At 38.7% G+C, this 17,870-nt stretch overlaps 1 protein-coding gene across 3 annotated transcripts in view; it reads right to left on the reverse strand.

Moving 5' to 3' along the window:
• Positions 1–17,870, reverse strand: part of sgcz (sarcoglycan zeta) — a 979,662-nt gene that overhangs the window by 182,217 nt on the left and 779,575 nt on the right. For all 3 annotated transcript variants that reach the window (XM_087988397.1, XM_043690307.2, XM_043690318.2), the window contains exon 3: positions 9,310–9,411. In XM_087988397.1, coding sequence (XP_087844523.1) covers positions 9,310–9,411 — 102 coding nt within the window. The remainder of the gene's footprint in view (positions 1–9,309; positions 9,412–17,870) is intronic.

A 17,870-nucleotide genomic window follows, 5' to 3' on the forward strand; every position in this document is an offset into this window, starting at 1 on the left:
GAGCATTTTTGCTCTTTTTGTCAAGCACAAAACTCTATACGTATCAGGCAACTACTCTCCCCAACTCACTTGATGCAGATAAGAATGAACTACTTATCTTGTATGGGCCATATTGTCTGAAAAAATTCAACCTGTCCACACAGACCTTAAAAACTACCTAATTCTCAGCCACTGTTTAGGAAGAACTAAAATTTCATTACTTTTGATGCTGTTATTATTTAACTGTCTCCTCTATATTGGGGACACAGGCCGCCTACTTGCGGAACTTTTCAGAGAATACCTCTGGGACACCCGACCAACCAACCCAACCACCACGTGGCTCAACACTTCAACTCCCTCTCCCACTCCACCAAGGACATGCAGGTCCTTGGACTCCTCCATCGTCAGACCATAGCAACACGACGGCTGGAGGAAGAGCGCCTCATCTTCCGCCTAGGAACCCTCCAACCACAAGGGATGAACTCAGACTTCTCCAGTTTCCTCATTTCCCCTCCCCCCACCTTGTCTCAGTCCCAACCCTCGAACTCAGCACCACCTTCCTAACCTGCAATCTTCTTCCTGACCTCTCCGTCCCCACCCCCAGTCCAGCCTATTACCCTCACCTTAACCTTCTTCCACCTATCGCATTTCCAACGCCCCTCCCCCAAGTCCCTCCTCCATACCTTTTATCTTAGCCTGTTTGGCACACTTTCCTCATTCCTGAAGAAGGGCCCATGCCCGAAATGTTGATTCTCCTGCTCCTTGGATGTTGCCTGACCTGCTGAGATTTTCCAGCAACACATTTTCAGCTCTGATCTCCAGCATCTGCAGTCCTCACTTTCTCCTATTATTTAATTGTGGTAAGCTTGGGAATAGGAAGAGTCTCAGGTTGCAGCACTTCCCACCCATTTTGTAGAAATGGAAAGCACTGCTGCTCTTCCCTGCTCCATAAATGTAACTATACATTTTTGGGGCTTTTTCCTCTTCGCCATGAAATTTCATTAAGTCCAACGAACCTTGTACATTACATCAGGGTCCCAGAACAATTACAGGACACTGATTTATATAACTTTTAAACAAAGATGCATCTTCTTGATTCGTGGGCAGTGAACTGCAGACCCAGGTTAAACTTGCACTGTGGTAGAAAGTGGTTAGTAAATCTACCCACACAATTTAAACTTCTCCACTGCAACTTTCAGCAAGATCAGAGGTAGTAAATAATACCCCAATTCATTAGCTGTGAGATCAGTTTTGTGTTGACTCTACAGGTTTGCCACCTCTTGATGTTTCCCACTATTGGCTAGTGTGGGTAAACATTCCGTTTAATAGCCGCTCAGCTAAACTGTTAACACTGACCAACATTCTGCAGGCAAGAGCATTAAATGAATGTTCTATAAATTGAACTATTTAACCAAGCTCCTTTGTATGCATTATATATGCATTTAAAATCTTTATTGACTTTTCTTTATTGGTGTAAAACTGAAAATAAGAATGACACCTGATTTGGACTTACTATTCTAGAATGAATATGGGATGCCAAAATGGTTAAAAACGAAAATGATTTTAGTCCCATAATTGTTTTCTTTCCATATTTCAAACATTCTTCCCTGCTGTGAAGAGCAATGGCTCTGCAAAGTTAATGGAAATTGTTCGGAAACTGGAAACATTGTAATTAAAAACTACCATAAATGCTAGTATTGTAGGAAAGCATTACAGTGCTTAACTATCCCAATCTAACAAATGAGTTAATCTTGCAAGATCAATTATTCTTGATATACTGAGCAATCATGCCTCTTCCTGTGGTCGACAGTCATGAATCACAAATAGAATGCCTCGCGGCTAGTAAGAAATTTTGTTTCGTGTAAGAAAGAAAGATTGTCATTAATTCAGCTCTTTTCACAACCAATGGGTGTTCCAATGTGTTTTGAAGCCAATGAATACTTTGAATTCCAATTCTTGGTGTAATGTAGGAAGCAGAATGGACAATTTATACAAAGTAAGCTCCTACAAACAGCAGTGTGGTAATGGACAGATACTCTTGTTTTGTCATGTTGATTGAGGAATTAGTATTGGCTATTAAACCAGGCTTAACTCTCTTATATCCATCTGATGGGGTAGATAAAAACATTGGCTTTGCCTCTCATTCAAGAAATGCACATCCAAAAGTACAGCAAACTCTCAGTCCTCCACAGGAGTGTCAGCCTTGAGTTCTGTGCTGAAGATTGGGAGTGAACACAAAATCTCAGAGTTAACAATGTAACAATCCTGGCTGACACTGCAAGATGGATTATTGATAGTAAAGGGCACTTGGGCAGTATTATAACACAACAAAATAAACTGCACAATTGGAATATTTCCCCATTTTTGCTTACAGTTAAAAATAAAGACCATTTCAATATTTGTTCAATGCATTTTTTTTTGTAACTGCTAAACATCATACAGAGCATAAATGTGGATTTACAAGTCAGACTGATAGCTGTGAAAACAAGTCCCACAGTTGTTATGGTATTGAGCAAGTCTTCTATTAATTTGGTCGGCACTTGCTGCACAGTAGTACAGAACAATTTTGAGTAATGGTTCAGTGTATTTTCCTTCAAGATTCTTTGTGAGATGGGGTATAAGATATGTAACATTAAATATAAATATATAAAATCAGCTACAAAATCAGATTCAAAATATGCAAATCTCAATGCTGAAAGTCAATACTACACAAAAATAAGCATGAAAGCATCTTACTCCAACAAAAGCAATGAGTATTTGCCTTTCATTCTTGATCAGGTGGAACCGAGAACAAATGGATATCCCCATATAACATTGTTTTTTCCTGTGAATGCCTTCTTTCAAGATATCTATTATAAATTTCTGCGTCCATGTTTATAACAGAAATGAATAATGTAAACCTCTTTTGTTGCAAACCCTCCCCCCAACAATAGTGCTTACATAGGCAGTTTCCATTAAAAATCAATGAATTCTGAGTGGAAATGACAGAGTGCGCAACTTGAAAATAAACAGCAAATTTAATTTGTTTGCCTTGATCCAGCTATTCCTGACTCCCCTACTAAACTGAAATGTAGCATCTACATTTTTTGTACTACTATTTTATACTACTATTCCATATTGATTTTATGAGAATTCAGCAGAAACCCAGAAACAGGATTCTATCACACAACAAAGATTATAACAGTACAGTTCCTGAACTTGAGTCACAGTTGTAACACTTGACTGAGGTAGCGTGCTGGAAATCCAGCCCTGCTACTCACACATTGTCATAAAAAGTAAAGATTTTATAAAAGTACTCAAAGTTTCCAACTTTACCACTTTCAGTACTGAACAAGAATTGCAATTTGCTTGAAATAAATGGTTTCTCATTACAGAAAACCAATTGTTAACATGTAACTCTGCCCATTAGAATGCTAAACCCATTATAGAACTTATTCTACCTAGACATACGGGTAGACCCAAATGATAATAGGTGTTATGTGTGGAGGGCAAGACTGGGAAGGTCCCTCTCCATAGTATTCACTGAGATGATCCTTTCAGTTTGTCTGGACCTGCTACTCCTTGATCTTCTGTTTCCAGATACTTGAATTTGCTTGTAGGAAGAATTGGACAAAAAGTTCACTTATTTTATCCAATAAGTTTCTAACTTATTGGTTAAAAGCCACAGCTTACAGCAATCGATGAGAGGCAATAAGCTAGAATTTGCACGTCTGAAGATTTTTTTTAACTGTGGAGAATAGGTTAGCTCTGTCTTGCAACAGAAGAAAGGCAATAAACTGGCTTTCTTCAGGCTTGATAATTTTCTTACTGTGGTCAATAGATTAGCTCCATCCTTTCAGGACGTCTGCCAGCTACTGACCAAACACTCACACCCACAAACTGTCCAGCTACTGGGAGACAATTACATAGTTGTTGGCAGGCAGAAGGCCTTTTCCATAACAACTGGTCACTATTCCACAGACCAATCAGCTACTTGTTGCCAGCTGAATCTCCCTTCAAATGCAACTGACTCCAGCACCTCTGAAAGTAACCTTCCTAATGATGTGAACAAACAGTAGTGTAACCAACACTTACAAAGAGCTTATAAAATGTAATCCTTTCCACAATCCTTGATTTTTAGAACTGTCCCTTTCTCATTTATTCCACAATCAAAAATACAGCAAAATAAAAATTATACATTCTTTACAGTGTAGGCAATTGTACAGCAGATCACTGGCATTAAGCTTTTAAAGTCAAATGTTTTTCACGACAATGGAGGATAAACATAGTTAGATACTGAGCATTAATTTACAGGTGCACCTTCTCTTCACATGCCAAAGTAGAAACTTCCTGCAGGATTATGGAAACTCTGACAAGAGGTGTACACAGACAACCTGTTGCATGTTATATGTCCACTTAACATCACTTTAAGAAATAGTTGGGTTCAAAAGTAATTTAGCATAAATTCATGTTTTCATGAGGTTAAAAAAATGAAATAAGATAAAACAATTTGGCTCTTTCAACAATGTTTACAAACTCTGCATTGTCAACCTTGAAATGGATGCTATCTAATGAAATGTTATAGAGAAATATCTTATGTACCACCTCATCCCTCCACCCTCCACCCCGCCCCCCCACCCAACCCCACCCCCAAATATTTGAAGGTAAGTGGACATGGAAACTAAAATGTCTGTCCAGGCCAATGGTTTACTGCCCAATATCCAAGCTCCACTGTTAACATGGTGGGACTGTAAGATGTCAGGCAGTTTGCTTAAAGTGATTGAGGCCTAAACGTTTTCTGCCTCTGCTGCAATAATGGAAAAGCTGGAGCAAAGGAAGTCAGCCTGCTACTTCCACATGGGTTGGAGGGTTGGAACTAGAGGGAGAGGTTGAATAGGCTGGGGCTATTTTCCCTGGAGTGTTGGAGGCTGAGGGGTGACCTGATGTAGATTTATAAAATCATGAAGGACATGGATGTGGTGAATATACAAGGTCTTTTCCCCAGGTATGGAAGTCGAAAACTGATTTAAGATGGGAAGGAAAGATTTAAAAAGGACCCATGGGGCAACATTTTCACATAGAGGGTGGTGCTTGTATGGAATAAGTTGTGAGAGGAGGTGGTAGTGGTGGGTACAATTACAACATAATGACTGCTCACATAGCTCTGGCTCTCACAGCACTCATGTCTACACACTCAAACACCTGGCAAATCAATCACACACACACACACACAGATTTAAACAGACATGTTGACAAGAGATGGTTTTCTGTTGAGAGAGATGATACTCAGCCCTCTCATTCTCCCTTCTTGGTAATTATCTCTGAATTTGACGTTTTCCTGACACTTTACAGGTGCTATATTCCTTGGATTTCACACAGGCAGTCACTGAATTTATAACCACAGTTATGTTTGTTAGTGCTGTAGCCCTCATATTGTTTTAAAAAATGTAATTACAAGTACTAGAAAATCTATAAAACTTTGGGATTCTAACATATCACCACTGCAATAGACAGCAACCGCCTGCATCCTCCCTCCATGGAGGTCAGTATTGGGAAAGCCACATCATCATGGCACATCTCAGATTAAATTATAATACAGTTCAGCACTTCGATCCTGTTCACCAATAATTTATCTTGCAAGGCTGCTGCCAGGCCACTTTGTGCACAGGGACAGTTACCCATCTCATTCTTTAGTAAAGCGTGCATCTCACGCCTTTTCACATGCTTTCTTAATATTCACTCACTTTACACTTTCTTGGATGCTCATAACTTCTGTCTTCCCTTTCGTTTTGCACAGGTAGAAAGCCACACAGCTTGTCAAGTTAACCAGCACTGAACAGTCAAAGAGACAGACATGTTGTTGTAGTACAGCACCATGCTATGCATCAATGTCGCATCTACAACATATGCAACCAGCTTACACAGCAAACGTGCTGCACATACTTCAGTCAAATGGCAATGTCTGAAAGTCTAAAGGGAGTAGTCCTTAGTCCAGTCACAGGGGACTATGGCGAGTCAGGGAGTGATGCCACAGTCTGTCAAGGGCATCATTTGATTTTAGTCTAACACTTTGATCGTAGTTGGTCAGTCCCTCCGGGAAGCAATGTACTTACAGTTCAATGATTGTGCAACAGTAAGTCCTGCAGGTCAAATGCATCCAGTCTGGGGATTATTGGTAATCAGCTGGGGAGCTGCACAGAAATCAGTCAAAGCGTTGTTCTGTCATCAATCAGGAAAGGCTGAGAGGTGTTCCGAGTGAATGGACAGGATGGGAAGGATTGTTAAATTTGGAAGAGGGCATGAATAGAACTCATTGAGGAAAGATGCTGCATTCAACATGAGAGTGATAGATCAGAGTCAAATGGGTGCTATGGTAGAGGTAGAGTGTGAGGTAGCAGAGAAAAGATGGTAGATTTAACTTTGCAGAGCAGAACATCATTAACTTTCTTGCAACGCTGCTACATGTTCCTCTGGACTGTGGACACTGCACTGAATTGGGTGGCTACTCCAGATAAGGCTGGCAGTGTCTGGTGGCATGGTCTCCTCTGGCAATCCTGGGGAATATGTCAGCCTTTATCTCCACCACATCAGCCACCAGGACCTCCTGGTCCCTGTCAGTAAAGTGAGATGCCCACTTGCCTCTCTTGGACATTTTTTGGTATTGTACAACACAACACTGGAGTCCCTGACTTGCAGTGTTTGACAAGGTATAGAGTTTAAACACCAGGGCCTGAATGCCACATGGTCTCAATATTGCGTGCAAGATTAAATGAGACCGGTGCCGTGGAGGTTAGATATACAATTAAAGAGGTGAACAATGGAGAACTGCATTTGAAAAGGAGCCATGCTTAAAGTAAAGGTAACTAGAACCACTCCATTAAATATCCTGAAACTAATGCTCAGCTAAAATGTGGGAAAATCACCTTCAGATTCAACCTTTCTTTTCACCCCTTCAAACAAAATTTTCAATGCTTTATCTGAAACCATTGAAGCTCAGGCTTTCACATGTTCAGCCAATACTCAACGTAGTGGAACCTATACTGACACCTGAAAGATCTTTCTCCATTTCCTGCAGCCACAATGAATCTCCTTTGAGTAGCACTAGTAACTCAAAGTATGGAGCCTGCAGATCATCAACATCACAGGGAGTTCTGACTGCATGCTAGGATCATTTAAAAGACCAAATAGCACCAGCTTTAATCTAATTTCTGTCTTACAATGAGGATGTGTAGGTTAATCACATGCTATGATTCCTCTGTTTTCAGTGGTGAACCAATTACTGTCTCTTAAAACTTAACCACAAAATAATGTTTATTTTATGCGGTATAATGTTCTGTTCCATTACAAATAACATATCATCTTTCTTATTATGAATTGCTGGGAATTAGTTTTAATTTCCATTACTTGGAGAAATGTGGGTGTTACTATACCAGCAGTCTCATTGACATCTTGCTCATTTTCTTTACATCTAATTCATCATTTGTTTTGTCTGGTGAAAAGAAATATAATTCCCTTAGTCTTCCTGAGTCATGACAATAAGACCAAGTTAGAAAACTAACACCACTGGAAGAAAGCAAGGGGCAACTGTGCGTTGGGTTGGTGGGTGGTATTTCCATGTTTAGCAGTATTGTTTGAAACTTTCTTTAATATCAAGTTTGTTTTTTTTAATAACTAATGCCTTGATTTTGTCTGTGTTTTTGGTCTGAATTTTCATTCTGGAATTCCAATTTTGCATTGAGTTGAATTCAACGTCAGAGCCTAGATTCAATTAGAAAGCCAATTTTGGGAGCCCCATCTAATTAAGAAGAGTAGTTAAATTCTTAAGCCAGGAGGACTAATGGGAGACACTGAGGATTTAGGGGGTGAGCAACCTTCTTTACCAGATGTTGTTTACATGGCCACTGCAGGTGGTAAACTCTGAGGGCACCTTAGGATGGAGTCACCACCTAAAAATGTATAAATGGTGCAAAACATAGTGTGATTATAGTTGCCAAAGCCACTTGATAACTTATGGCTATTGTCCTTGCAGCCTAACATACCCATGCTGGATTTCTTTGCATGTTATAACTCTGGCCTTCTGAGCCTCCATTGTTCGGGGGTAGATGGCATTGTCTGCTCTCCAAAACAATCTAATCAGACTCTTGTGACTTGAATCGACACATTAATTGGGCTAGTTTGCTGGCCACTGCTCCTTCCCCTTACCATTTCCCTAACACCACTTCCCTGGGCCCAGAAGCCTGTTACATGAAAATAGGTTGGAAGTGGGCACATGCCAACAGCCCAGAAGGCCAGGTGACTCACCTGCCTCCAATTCCATCTTGGAAAAGGGTGAAATTTCATCCCTCTGTATCTGTACTCCATCCTTAGTGTTCATGTGTTTAATCACAAGACCATGTAAATTATTTGAGTTGCCATCAACAAAATTCAAGTGATATTGTGAGCTTTCAAAAATCCGATTAATTAGCTTTTTATGGCAAAAGTTAAACCAAATGAGGCAAGACAATTTCCGAGTGCATCTTCAACAGCTGTTAGTTACCTAAACGTTTACATACCTAACTATCAACAACTGGGCAGAAACTTCAACCCCAGCTCCTTCAGAGAGAAAATTACTTCGCAGATCTAAATCTCTGCAACTCCTTAGTTATTAAGAGCCTCGATAAGCTGTGCAGATAAACGTTGCAGGCAATTTCCCAATAATTATTTTAATTATATCACTGAAAACCATAGGGGTGTAATTGTCACAGAGGGATAGGTAAGAAATGAGTATTGTGTTGACAGTTTCCCATACAGTGAGCTCTTAATCTGAACTGAAGCTGTGCTATTACTCACTAGGATCCAACAGTGAAAAGGAAGACCGAGATCTGAACTATTCTCCCTCATACAATGGATGAATTCTGAGCAATGTTGGTGTTTGTCAGTCTGACTCAATATATGTTCAAAATTGGGGAAAGCATTCAAAAAAAAGGAGAGAAACATAACATTTCACAAAAATAAATCTGCAAGTTTCCCATTGGGTTTTTAAATTTATTTGCATCGCTGGCTGGCTTGCCCATCACTCATTGTCCTTGATGAGGCTTTGTTACGATTGGTAGGCTAATTTCTAAAATTTAGTAAATTACATCCTAAAAATCATTTTTCATACCCTTAAAAAGAATGCATCCATATTAAGTCAACTGTTTGTAGCATGACTTAGAAAGCCTACTGTTCCCAAATGATAATTAAAGAAGTCTTATATGAAAACTTTGTTTCACATTTAACATTATCTATAATTCTCTCATTTCAACAATGCCTGTTTTTAATCAAAAAAAAATTGTTTTTAAATTTACTACTAACAGGAACGTTCTTACTTACCTTTCGTGAGTGAACTTCTTTGACATATAATGGAAGGAGGAACTCGGATTTGCCTTCCAGCCGTACCCCTTTATTTGTGATTTTCAGGTTACCCATTCCATCCTGCAATTAGTTAAATGACACATTTAATCAAAATTTGAACGATGAAACAAAATTATCTTTTCATGCCAACAACATCTATCAAGAGAATGGTTCATAACAGTCCTTGATGAAAAGTTACAATATGCTGTTGCCCCATGTGACTAAGTAACCCATAAATGTACCTTGACAGCCTAGGTTGTGACCATTATAAACATGTTGTTACTACATAGTCTAGTTGGTTAAAACATTTTCTGTCGGTTACAAGATCAATAGCTGTGAGCCACTATATTACCAGGAATTACATTATGTCCTGCTTGTTAAGTGAACAGTCAATTTAAAGCTAAAGGGTTAGGACAGTAATGCACAGCCACTGCTTTCCTTACAATAACAAAACCTTTGAGGCAATTTAACAAAGTAGCAGCAAAGTATCAAGCTCTTCAAATGTTTTTGTGCTGACTATAACTGAATAGCATTTCTATCACTACTTTTGATGTGAATAATATCACTATACTTCTCACTCCATTTTTGCCCCAAATTCAAATAACAGCACCATATGTTGCAACAATGGATTCTGGTCTAGAAATGAAATGCTTAATTCAGTTTAATTCAGAAAAATGCAAACCTCTGGTCCAACTGAATCATTTTCAATTGCTCAAACATGCAGCCTGATTAAGCAAATGTTATCAAAAGAAATAAAGCCTTGCAAACTAAACGATGCCCTGCAGCACACATACAAGCATTGTCATGATCATGTAGTGGCAATGTCACTAGACAAGTATCCAGAACACTGGGCTAATGCTCTGAGGACATGGATCAAATCTCACCAGAGCAGAGGGTGAAACTTGAATCCAAAGAAGCAAATCTGGAATTAAAAGGGAGCCTAATGGTGTTTATGTAACCACTGTTGCAAAAATCCATCTTGCTCACTAACATCCTTTAGGAAAGGAAGTCCACCATCCTTACCTAGACGAGCCTACATGTGACTCCAGTCTCACAATTATTAGGCAATAAATGCAATTTTAGTATGTGACACCCACATCACATGAATTATATTTTTTAAGAAACATAAGTGAGGCAAATATGAAAGAATCTGACCATATCTGTACTTACAAAGGTATATTGTTAAGAGCAAAGAAAATTTCATTATTCACTATTACCTTACAGATATCTCTTCTTTTGAAGCACAGTTTTTCAAATGATTACCAAATCAATGTTAAGTACAGCATCATAAATTATGCTACTGCTATTGTGTCAGCAAATTGTAACTATTCCATTTGTCTCTAATTTCATTGTGACATAACTGACACCCAACTGTTCCACTGACAGGTTTGCTTGCTGAGTGCAGAGAGAACAGCTTCAATGATGTAATTCTGGTTTTCATGTCTCACTCTGCATTTACCTTAATTTGATTCTATTACTCTCAATCATTTCGGTGTTCTGTTCATCATCAGACAGACAAAAATGGAAAGGAAGTGAGGTAGCTTTGTCAGTAAAGGAGATAAATTAATGCAATTGTGAGAAGGATATTATTTTGCAAATCATGATGGAGAATCTGTATGAGTGGAGATATGAAATACAAGGGACAAAAAACATTGTTAGAGATTCTCAAAAGGGCATCAGTGGAAAAATTAAGGGAAGGCATTAAAGAAAAAGCCAGAGATGCATGCAATAGGATAACTCCTGTAAATATGGATGACTTTAATTAATGCATAGATTAGACAAATCAAACTAGCAATGGTATTGTGTAGGAGGATTTTCTGGAATGTCCATGTGATAGCATTTTAGACTAAAACATTGAGAAACCAACCAGCGAACAGAATTTTCTACATTTAGTACTGTGAAATGAGAAAGGATTAATTAACAATTAACGTGGAGTCCCTTGGGACAAGCAACAATAATATGATAGAATTCGTAAGTAAGATGGGAGTGATGTAGTAGAATCTGAAACTAGGGTCCTGAATCTAAATAAAAGGAACTACAAGGTTATGAGGCATGAATTGACAAGGATGGATTAGGGAACCTTACCAAAAAGGTTGACATTGGATAGGTGATGATTCATATTTCAATTGTTATTATGCATGGATAATAACAATTATTCATCACTGATGCAAAAATAAAACGGGAAATGTGGCTCAACTATAGCTTACAAATGAAATTATGGTTAGTATTAGATCCAAAGTGGAGATTTATAAAATTGCCAGAAGAAGTGTGAGCCTGATAATTGGGAACATTTTAGAATTCAATGATCAAGGGGCAAAATAGGGTAAGAGAATAAAATGACAGGGAACATAAAAACTGACCATAAAAGTTTACTTGAAAAGAAAAAAATAGCAAAGTGTAGGTCCTATACAGATAGAAGCCTTGGATAATTATAGCCCCAGCTGTTCATAGTATATATAAATGACCTGGATGCGGGAATCAAATGCATTTCCAAGTTTGCTGATGACAGAAAATTGGGCAGGTTTGTGCACATTTATGGGTTGTAAGGAGGATGTAAAGAGGTTCAAGGTAACTTAGACATTATTAGATTAGATTACTTACAGTGTGGAAACAGGCCCTTCGGCCCAACAAATCTACACTGACACACCGAAGCACAAGCCACCCAGACCCATTCCCCTACATTTACCCCTTCACCTAACACTATGGGCAATTTAGCATGGCCAATTCACCTAACCTGCACTTTTTTCTTGGACTGTGGGAGGAAACCAGAGCACCCGGAGGAAACCCACACAGACACGGGGAGAATGTGCAAACTCCACACAGTCACCTGAAGCGGGAATTGAACCTGGGTCTCTGGCACTGTGAGGCAGCAGTGCTAACCACTGTGCCACCCACTTGTTGAACGAGTGAGCAAATGCAATACAGTTGCAATACAATGTGGTTAAATGTGAAGTAATTCACAGTTTGGTATGAAAAAGGGTATTATTTCAATGGTGATATGTTGGGAAGAGTGGACAAAGAAATCTGGATATTGTTGTATACCAGTCAATGAAAGTAGAAAGGCAGGTATGGTGAGCAATTAGGAAGGAAAATGATACATTGGCCTTTGTTGCAGAAAGGTTTGAGTTCAGAAGTAGAAATGTCTTACTGCAGTTATACAGGGCCTTAGTGAGATTATACCTGGAGTATTGCATACAGCTTTGGTTTCTTCACCTAAGAAAGGATATACTTGCCAAAGAGGGAATGCAGCTAGGCTGGTACGAGGGATGGCAATGCTGTCCTGTGGGGAGAAATTATTTTGAATGGGCCTGTATTCATAAGGGTTTAGAAGGATGAGATGTAAACTGATTAAAATATGCAAAATTCTAACAGGGCTGGACAGACTAGATTCAGGGACTGAGTAATTCTGTGCTGTTCAGGCAAATCCTAGAAAGTTTAAGATCAGAAGAGAATACCCCAAAACACCTATTCTTCCAGCTCAATTTGAAGCTAGAGATTGTTGAATGCATTAACTTTCCTAGGTTTTCTCTCTGTTTCTCTGGGTACCATTTCCATCTATTAATCTCAACCCCACTCCCCCAGTTGTCAGGATGGCTGAGTGGTCTAAGGCGCCAGACTCAAGGATTCAAGTCCTTCCCATTATGGGGCGGGTGTTCTGGTGTCCGACTGGAGGCGTGGGTTTGAATTCCACTTCTGACATTGATTTTTGGGTGGCACAGTGGTTAGCACTGCTGCCTCACAGCGCCGGAGACCCGGGTTCAATTCCTGCTTCAGGTGACTGTCTGTGTGGAGTTTGCACATTCCCCCCCTGTCTGCGTGGGTTTCCTCCGGGTTCTTCGGTTTCCTCCCACAGTCCAAAAAATATGCAGGTATGGTGAATTGGCCATGGTAAATTGCCCATAGTGTTAGGTGAAGAGGTAAATGTAGGAGAATGGGTCTGGGTGGGTTGCTCTTCAGAGGGTTGGTGTGGACTTGTTGGGCCGAATGGGCCTGTTTCCACACTGTAAGTAATCTAATCTAAACCATTATCCTACCCCTGTCATCAGTATAAATATCAGCATTTCTCAGCTGCTTTCAGTTCTGAAGAAGGACTCAAAACATTAACACTGTTTCTCTATCACATATGCTTCCAAACCTGTTGAGTATCTCCAGCAATTTCTGTTTTTATTTGTTTCTGATCTTCCATATCTGTAGTTCTTTGTTTTATTATATCACTGGAAAGATGACAAGTACATATACCACAGCAACTAGAGTGAGGGACTGCAACCAACGTGGTGGTGACTTACCGTGAACATAGGTAGTCCTCACTTAAAGTTGTGTTTCTCTTCCTGAAAATTATGATTGAAGAGAAATGACTTTAACTGAAGCAAGGGTTTCCATAGGATTCAATGTTAAAGCCAGAGTTAGTTTTCTTTGGACTTGTTTTTGTGTGGGGAAACCCATGCACAATTTTAAATACTGTATTTTGTATGTGTAATACTGCATTTCTAGTTGTAATAATTTGCAAAGTAAATTGCGTAATTAAATATCTAAGAAATACAATATAGTATACCCCTTCTACAATATTTTTTATACAGGTATTTTTCAGTTTGATGAGACTCGTAGTGGTAACAGTTGATTGATGCACAAAACTGCTGACCAACCTCTGGCACTGGATGGATTACTTCGGTGTGAACTCTTTGTCAAAGTGGTCCCCAGAATTACAGATACCAGTCTTCAGCCAATCCAATTCATGCCACGTGATATCAAGAAACAGTTGATGACACTGAATATTTCAAAAGCTATGTTCCCTGACAACATTCCAGCAATAGTACTGAACACTTGTGTTCCAGTACTTGCCGCTCCCCTAGCCAAGCTGTTCCAGTATATTTATAACACTGGCATCTGCCCGACAATGTGGAAAATATGATGGTAGCTGCATCATTTGCATGACCCTTCTCTCTTTTACTTGTAAATTCTGTGTCCGATGTATTCTTTCTCACTGGCTACCTGAAGTAGGAGTGGGGCTCTGAAAGCTTGTGGTTTCAAATAAATCTGTTGGATTATAACGTGGTGTTGTGTGATTTTTGACAATATATGTGCAACACAGTCCATCTCCAACTTAAAATGTTATCTTCAGGAAGTGGACAAGTATAAATAAATGTTTCATTTCTGAAAGCAAGGTTGTTTATTTATCACCATTTCAAAGCCATTTTCAAGGTCATGTGGGAGAAAAACAGTAAAGTTCAACCACATCCAGTAAGTCATAAAACACACAGATCCCTCATTAATCTTTTATTCGGCTGGACAGACCCTTTAAAGTTTTAATAGTGGAAACTGCAAAGTACTTAATGGAGTTGGGATTCAGGGAATCAGGACTCACCCACCATTTTTACAAGGTTCGCATGTCAACCAGGCTTGTTACAATTCTAGTTCTTCATCCAATTCATTAAGGTGGATTGTATGGCTTACTTTCCATTGATCTGTTGGAACTCCACGAGTCACAGCTTGCTAACTTGAGAATGCCCTATTTGTTACTATTCTTTGCTTCTTATCTACTAACCAAACCCCGTCCATGCTAATATGTTACCCTTAAATCTGAGAGCCCTCATCCTATGTGATAACCTTGTGTGGCACATTATCCATTCCTTCCTGTAATCTAGGTATACTACAGCTCCTGGTTTCTCTTTCTTCCTCAAAGGCGATGATTCTAAGATAAATTATACTTAGATCTAAATGAAATGCTTCTTCCACCAGACTGCATTGAGGTTTGATTTTTGATTTGATTTAATTTGATTTATTATTGTCACATGTACCTAAGTACAGTGAAAAGCTTTGTTTTGCATGCAGTACAGGCAGGTCATAACATACAATGACACTAAGATCATAGGGTGATTGAACAGAGCAAGGAATACAAAGTTACAGCTACAAACAAGGTGCACAAAAAGCAAGAGGTGGAGCGCTATTTGCGTTCTATTTTTCTTTTTGTGTAATTCTGGAGAAGGGATGTGGAAACTCTGGCAAATTAGTGTTTTGACAAATGATCAGAAGAATCTCCATGGAGACTCATTGGAAGCCCATTGACAAATAATTAAAAGGGAAACTGGAGAAGTAGATCAAGCCTGAGCATTTTTTTGTTCAACCTTGGAATCTTTTTGATCTTGTCCTTTCATTATTTTCAACCTTAACATATTGGAAAAATATAGGATTGCCAGATCAATCAAAACTTATCACGACTCGAATATTCGTGGAAATAAATCAAGCCTCTGAAATAAACATGTACTTATGCTTTAAATTTAGTTTATGAGTATCTATAAACATCAAAATGCAACTTTTGTCAATTTCCACAGCGTAGCCGTCCATTGCATAGGGTTAAAATACACAACCCCTCAATTAAACCAAACAATGATACCCTAGGCACTAAGAGCATTGTTACTGAATTCAAATGCTTCACCAGAGTGATGTGCAAGAAAGGAAAATGCATTATAGTGGATTTTAGAGGGTTTCTCCTGCTTTTTGCCATAATAATATCTTTCAATCACTGTCAAGAACCTGGGTAGAAAAAAATATTCATTACATCCCAAGAACAGACCTTGGCAGTAAATAACAAATTGAGAACAATTCCGGTGAAATGAACCTCTCTGGCTTAAGATATAGTGACACAAATTATACTCCCTTTGGAATATAAACAACATCATGGTACACTTGCCTTTCTACAGTTAGCTCTGCATTCACTAAGGAGTGGTGGGGTCTGGTGGGTAAAGCTTCTGTGATTCCTGGTGATGTTGTGCTATCATCGGTTGTTATAGTCTCATTCTCTGCTTGACTATCATGTGTGTACATCACTCATTCACTTGTGATCTGCAGGGTTGTTGAATTCATATTTACAAGTTGTGTAGAAAGAGATAAATTCATCGAAAATAAAACTGATTTGGGGGATGTTGCCTCAAAATATATTTGAACATTTAATAGATTCGCTTGGAAATTATTGCCTGTTTTGAAGGACCTTGTAGTTGCTTTAAAAACAACCTTCACTGTGTTACAAACTAAAACCACTGCAGAAGTATTTGGAATGAATAATTTTCAAAATTTACAAATAACAAATAATTTACAAAATAACAATTCAGTCACTATAACAACCTTACTTCAACCCATTGGTCTACAAATTATTTTCTTTCCAACACTGCTCATTACATTGAGTAGAAAGTGTAATGAGCATGCAGACTATTTGGATTTCCAGATTTGAAAGCCAAGGGTAGTGATGTTCCAAAGCATGGAGCTCTTCATTTCAAATGAAGCAAGAAGTAACATATTAGGAAGTTAACAAAGTTTTACATTTTAAACTTTAAGTTTTAACTTTTGATCACATGATCTATGATCATCAAGGCCCAAAGTTCTAAATTTCTCATTCACCTCAATTGAATTGTTGGAATTTTTGATCTATTGAAAAAACCTGTATCTAAATGCTTAAGAAGAATTTAGCGTCTCAGTAATTCTCAATATATAGAATCTTGCAAATGGCCTTGAATAGCAGAAAGGACTTTGGTTTTCCATATCTATTTAATCAAATAGAATAATGTCATATGATGAGATGAAATTTCAGAGTGAACTGGAATAACCCACTTAAATATTATGCTTTAGTGAAGAGTGCATGAGGGCATGCCAGAAGCAACAACAGCAATCTACAAATGATATGTCAACTGGGTGAAGCTACAACACAGGATGACTTGTGTGCCAAACAACATAAAGTGCACGCTAGAGGCAGCAGTAAGCAATCCCAAAACCAACAGATCAGATTTGAGCTCTGCAGTCTTGTCACATCCAATCATGAGAGGACATGCTTTAACCAATTCACTGGAAGAGGAGACTTCACAAATAACCCTGTCCTCAATGATTGGGAGCTCAGCACATTCGTGCAAAAGGCGAAAGACAAGGCTGAGGAATTTGTAAGCATTTTCAGCCAGAAGTTTTGAATGAATTATCCATCTTGAATGAATTATCCATCCAAGATGCCCAGCGTGTCAGATACCAATCTACAAATAATTAGTTTCACTCAATATGATATCAAGAAGTGACTGATAAGGCCAATCTTACAATCAATCAAGTAACTCCTGGGATTCATTCAATTGCATGCACTATAGAATTGATCTTATTATCAACCTTCCAAATACGACTTTGGCAGCAATTCAAGAAGGAAGCTCACCACCACCCTTTCAAGGGCAATTAAGGAGAGGCAGTAAATGTTGGCCCAGTCCCCCAAGCCCACAGTTTGCTCATCACCACCATGTCCATTAACCTACATTTACTCCAGGTTAATCAACACCTTGAATTAAATAAAAATTCCTCAGTCTGGCTTTCAAGTTCTTCAAAGGCTTAAACTCTTTATTTCTGTAACAAAGCTTACAGCTTGCTCGATACATTTGGGGTCCTCCAATTCAGAATTTTTTTGTGGCCTAATTTTGAGTTGATTATAATCACTCATCTACTGGCAACCATTCTTTCAGCTTTCAAGATCCTTATCTCAAAATTTACTCCTAAAATGTCTCAGCCACTTAACTTAT

This window comes from Chiloscyllium plagiosum, unplaced genomic scaffold (assembly GCF_037043375.1).
Source record: "Chiloscyllium plagiosum isolate Xiang-an unplaced genomic scaffold, Cpla_swu_hap1 HiC_scaffold_1, whole genome shotgun sequence".
NCBI lineage: Eukaryota > Metazoa > Chordata > Chondrichthyes > Orectolobiformes > Hemiscylliidae > Chiloscyllium > Chiloscyllium plagiosum.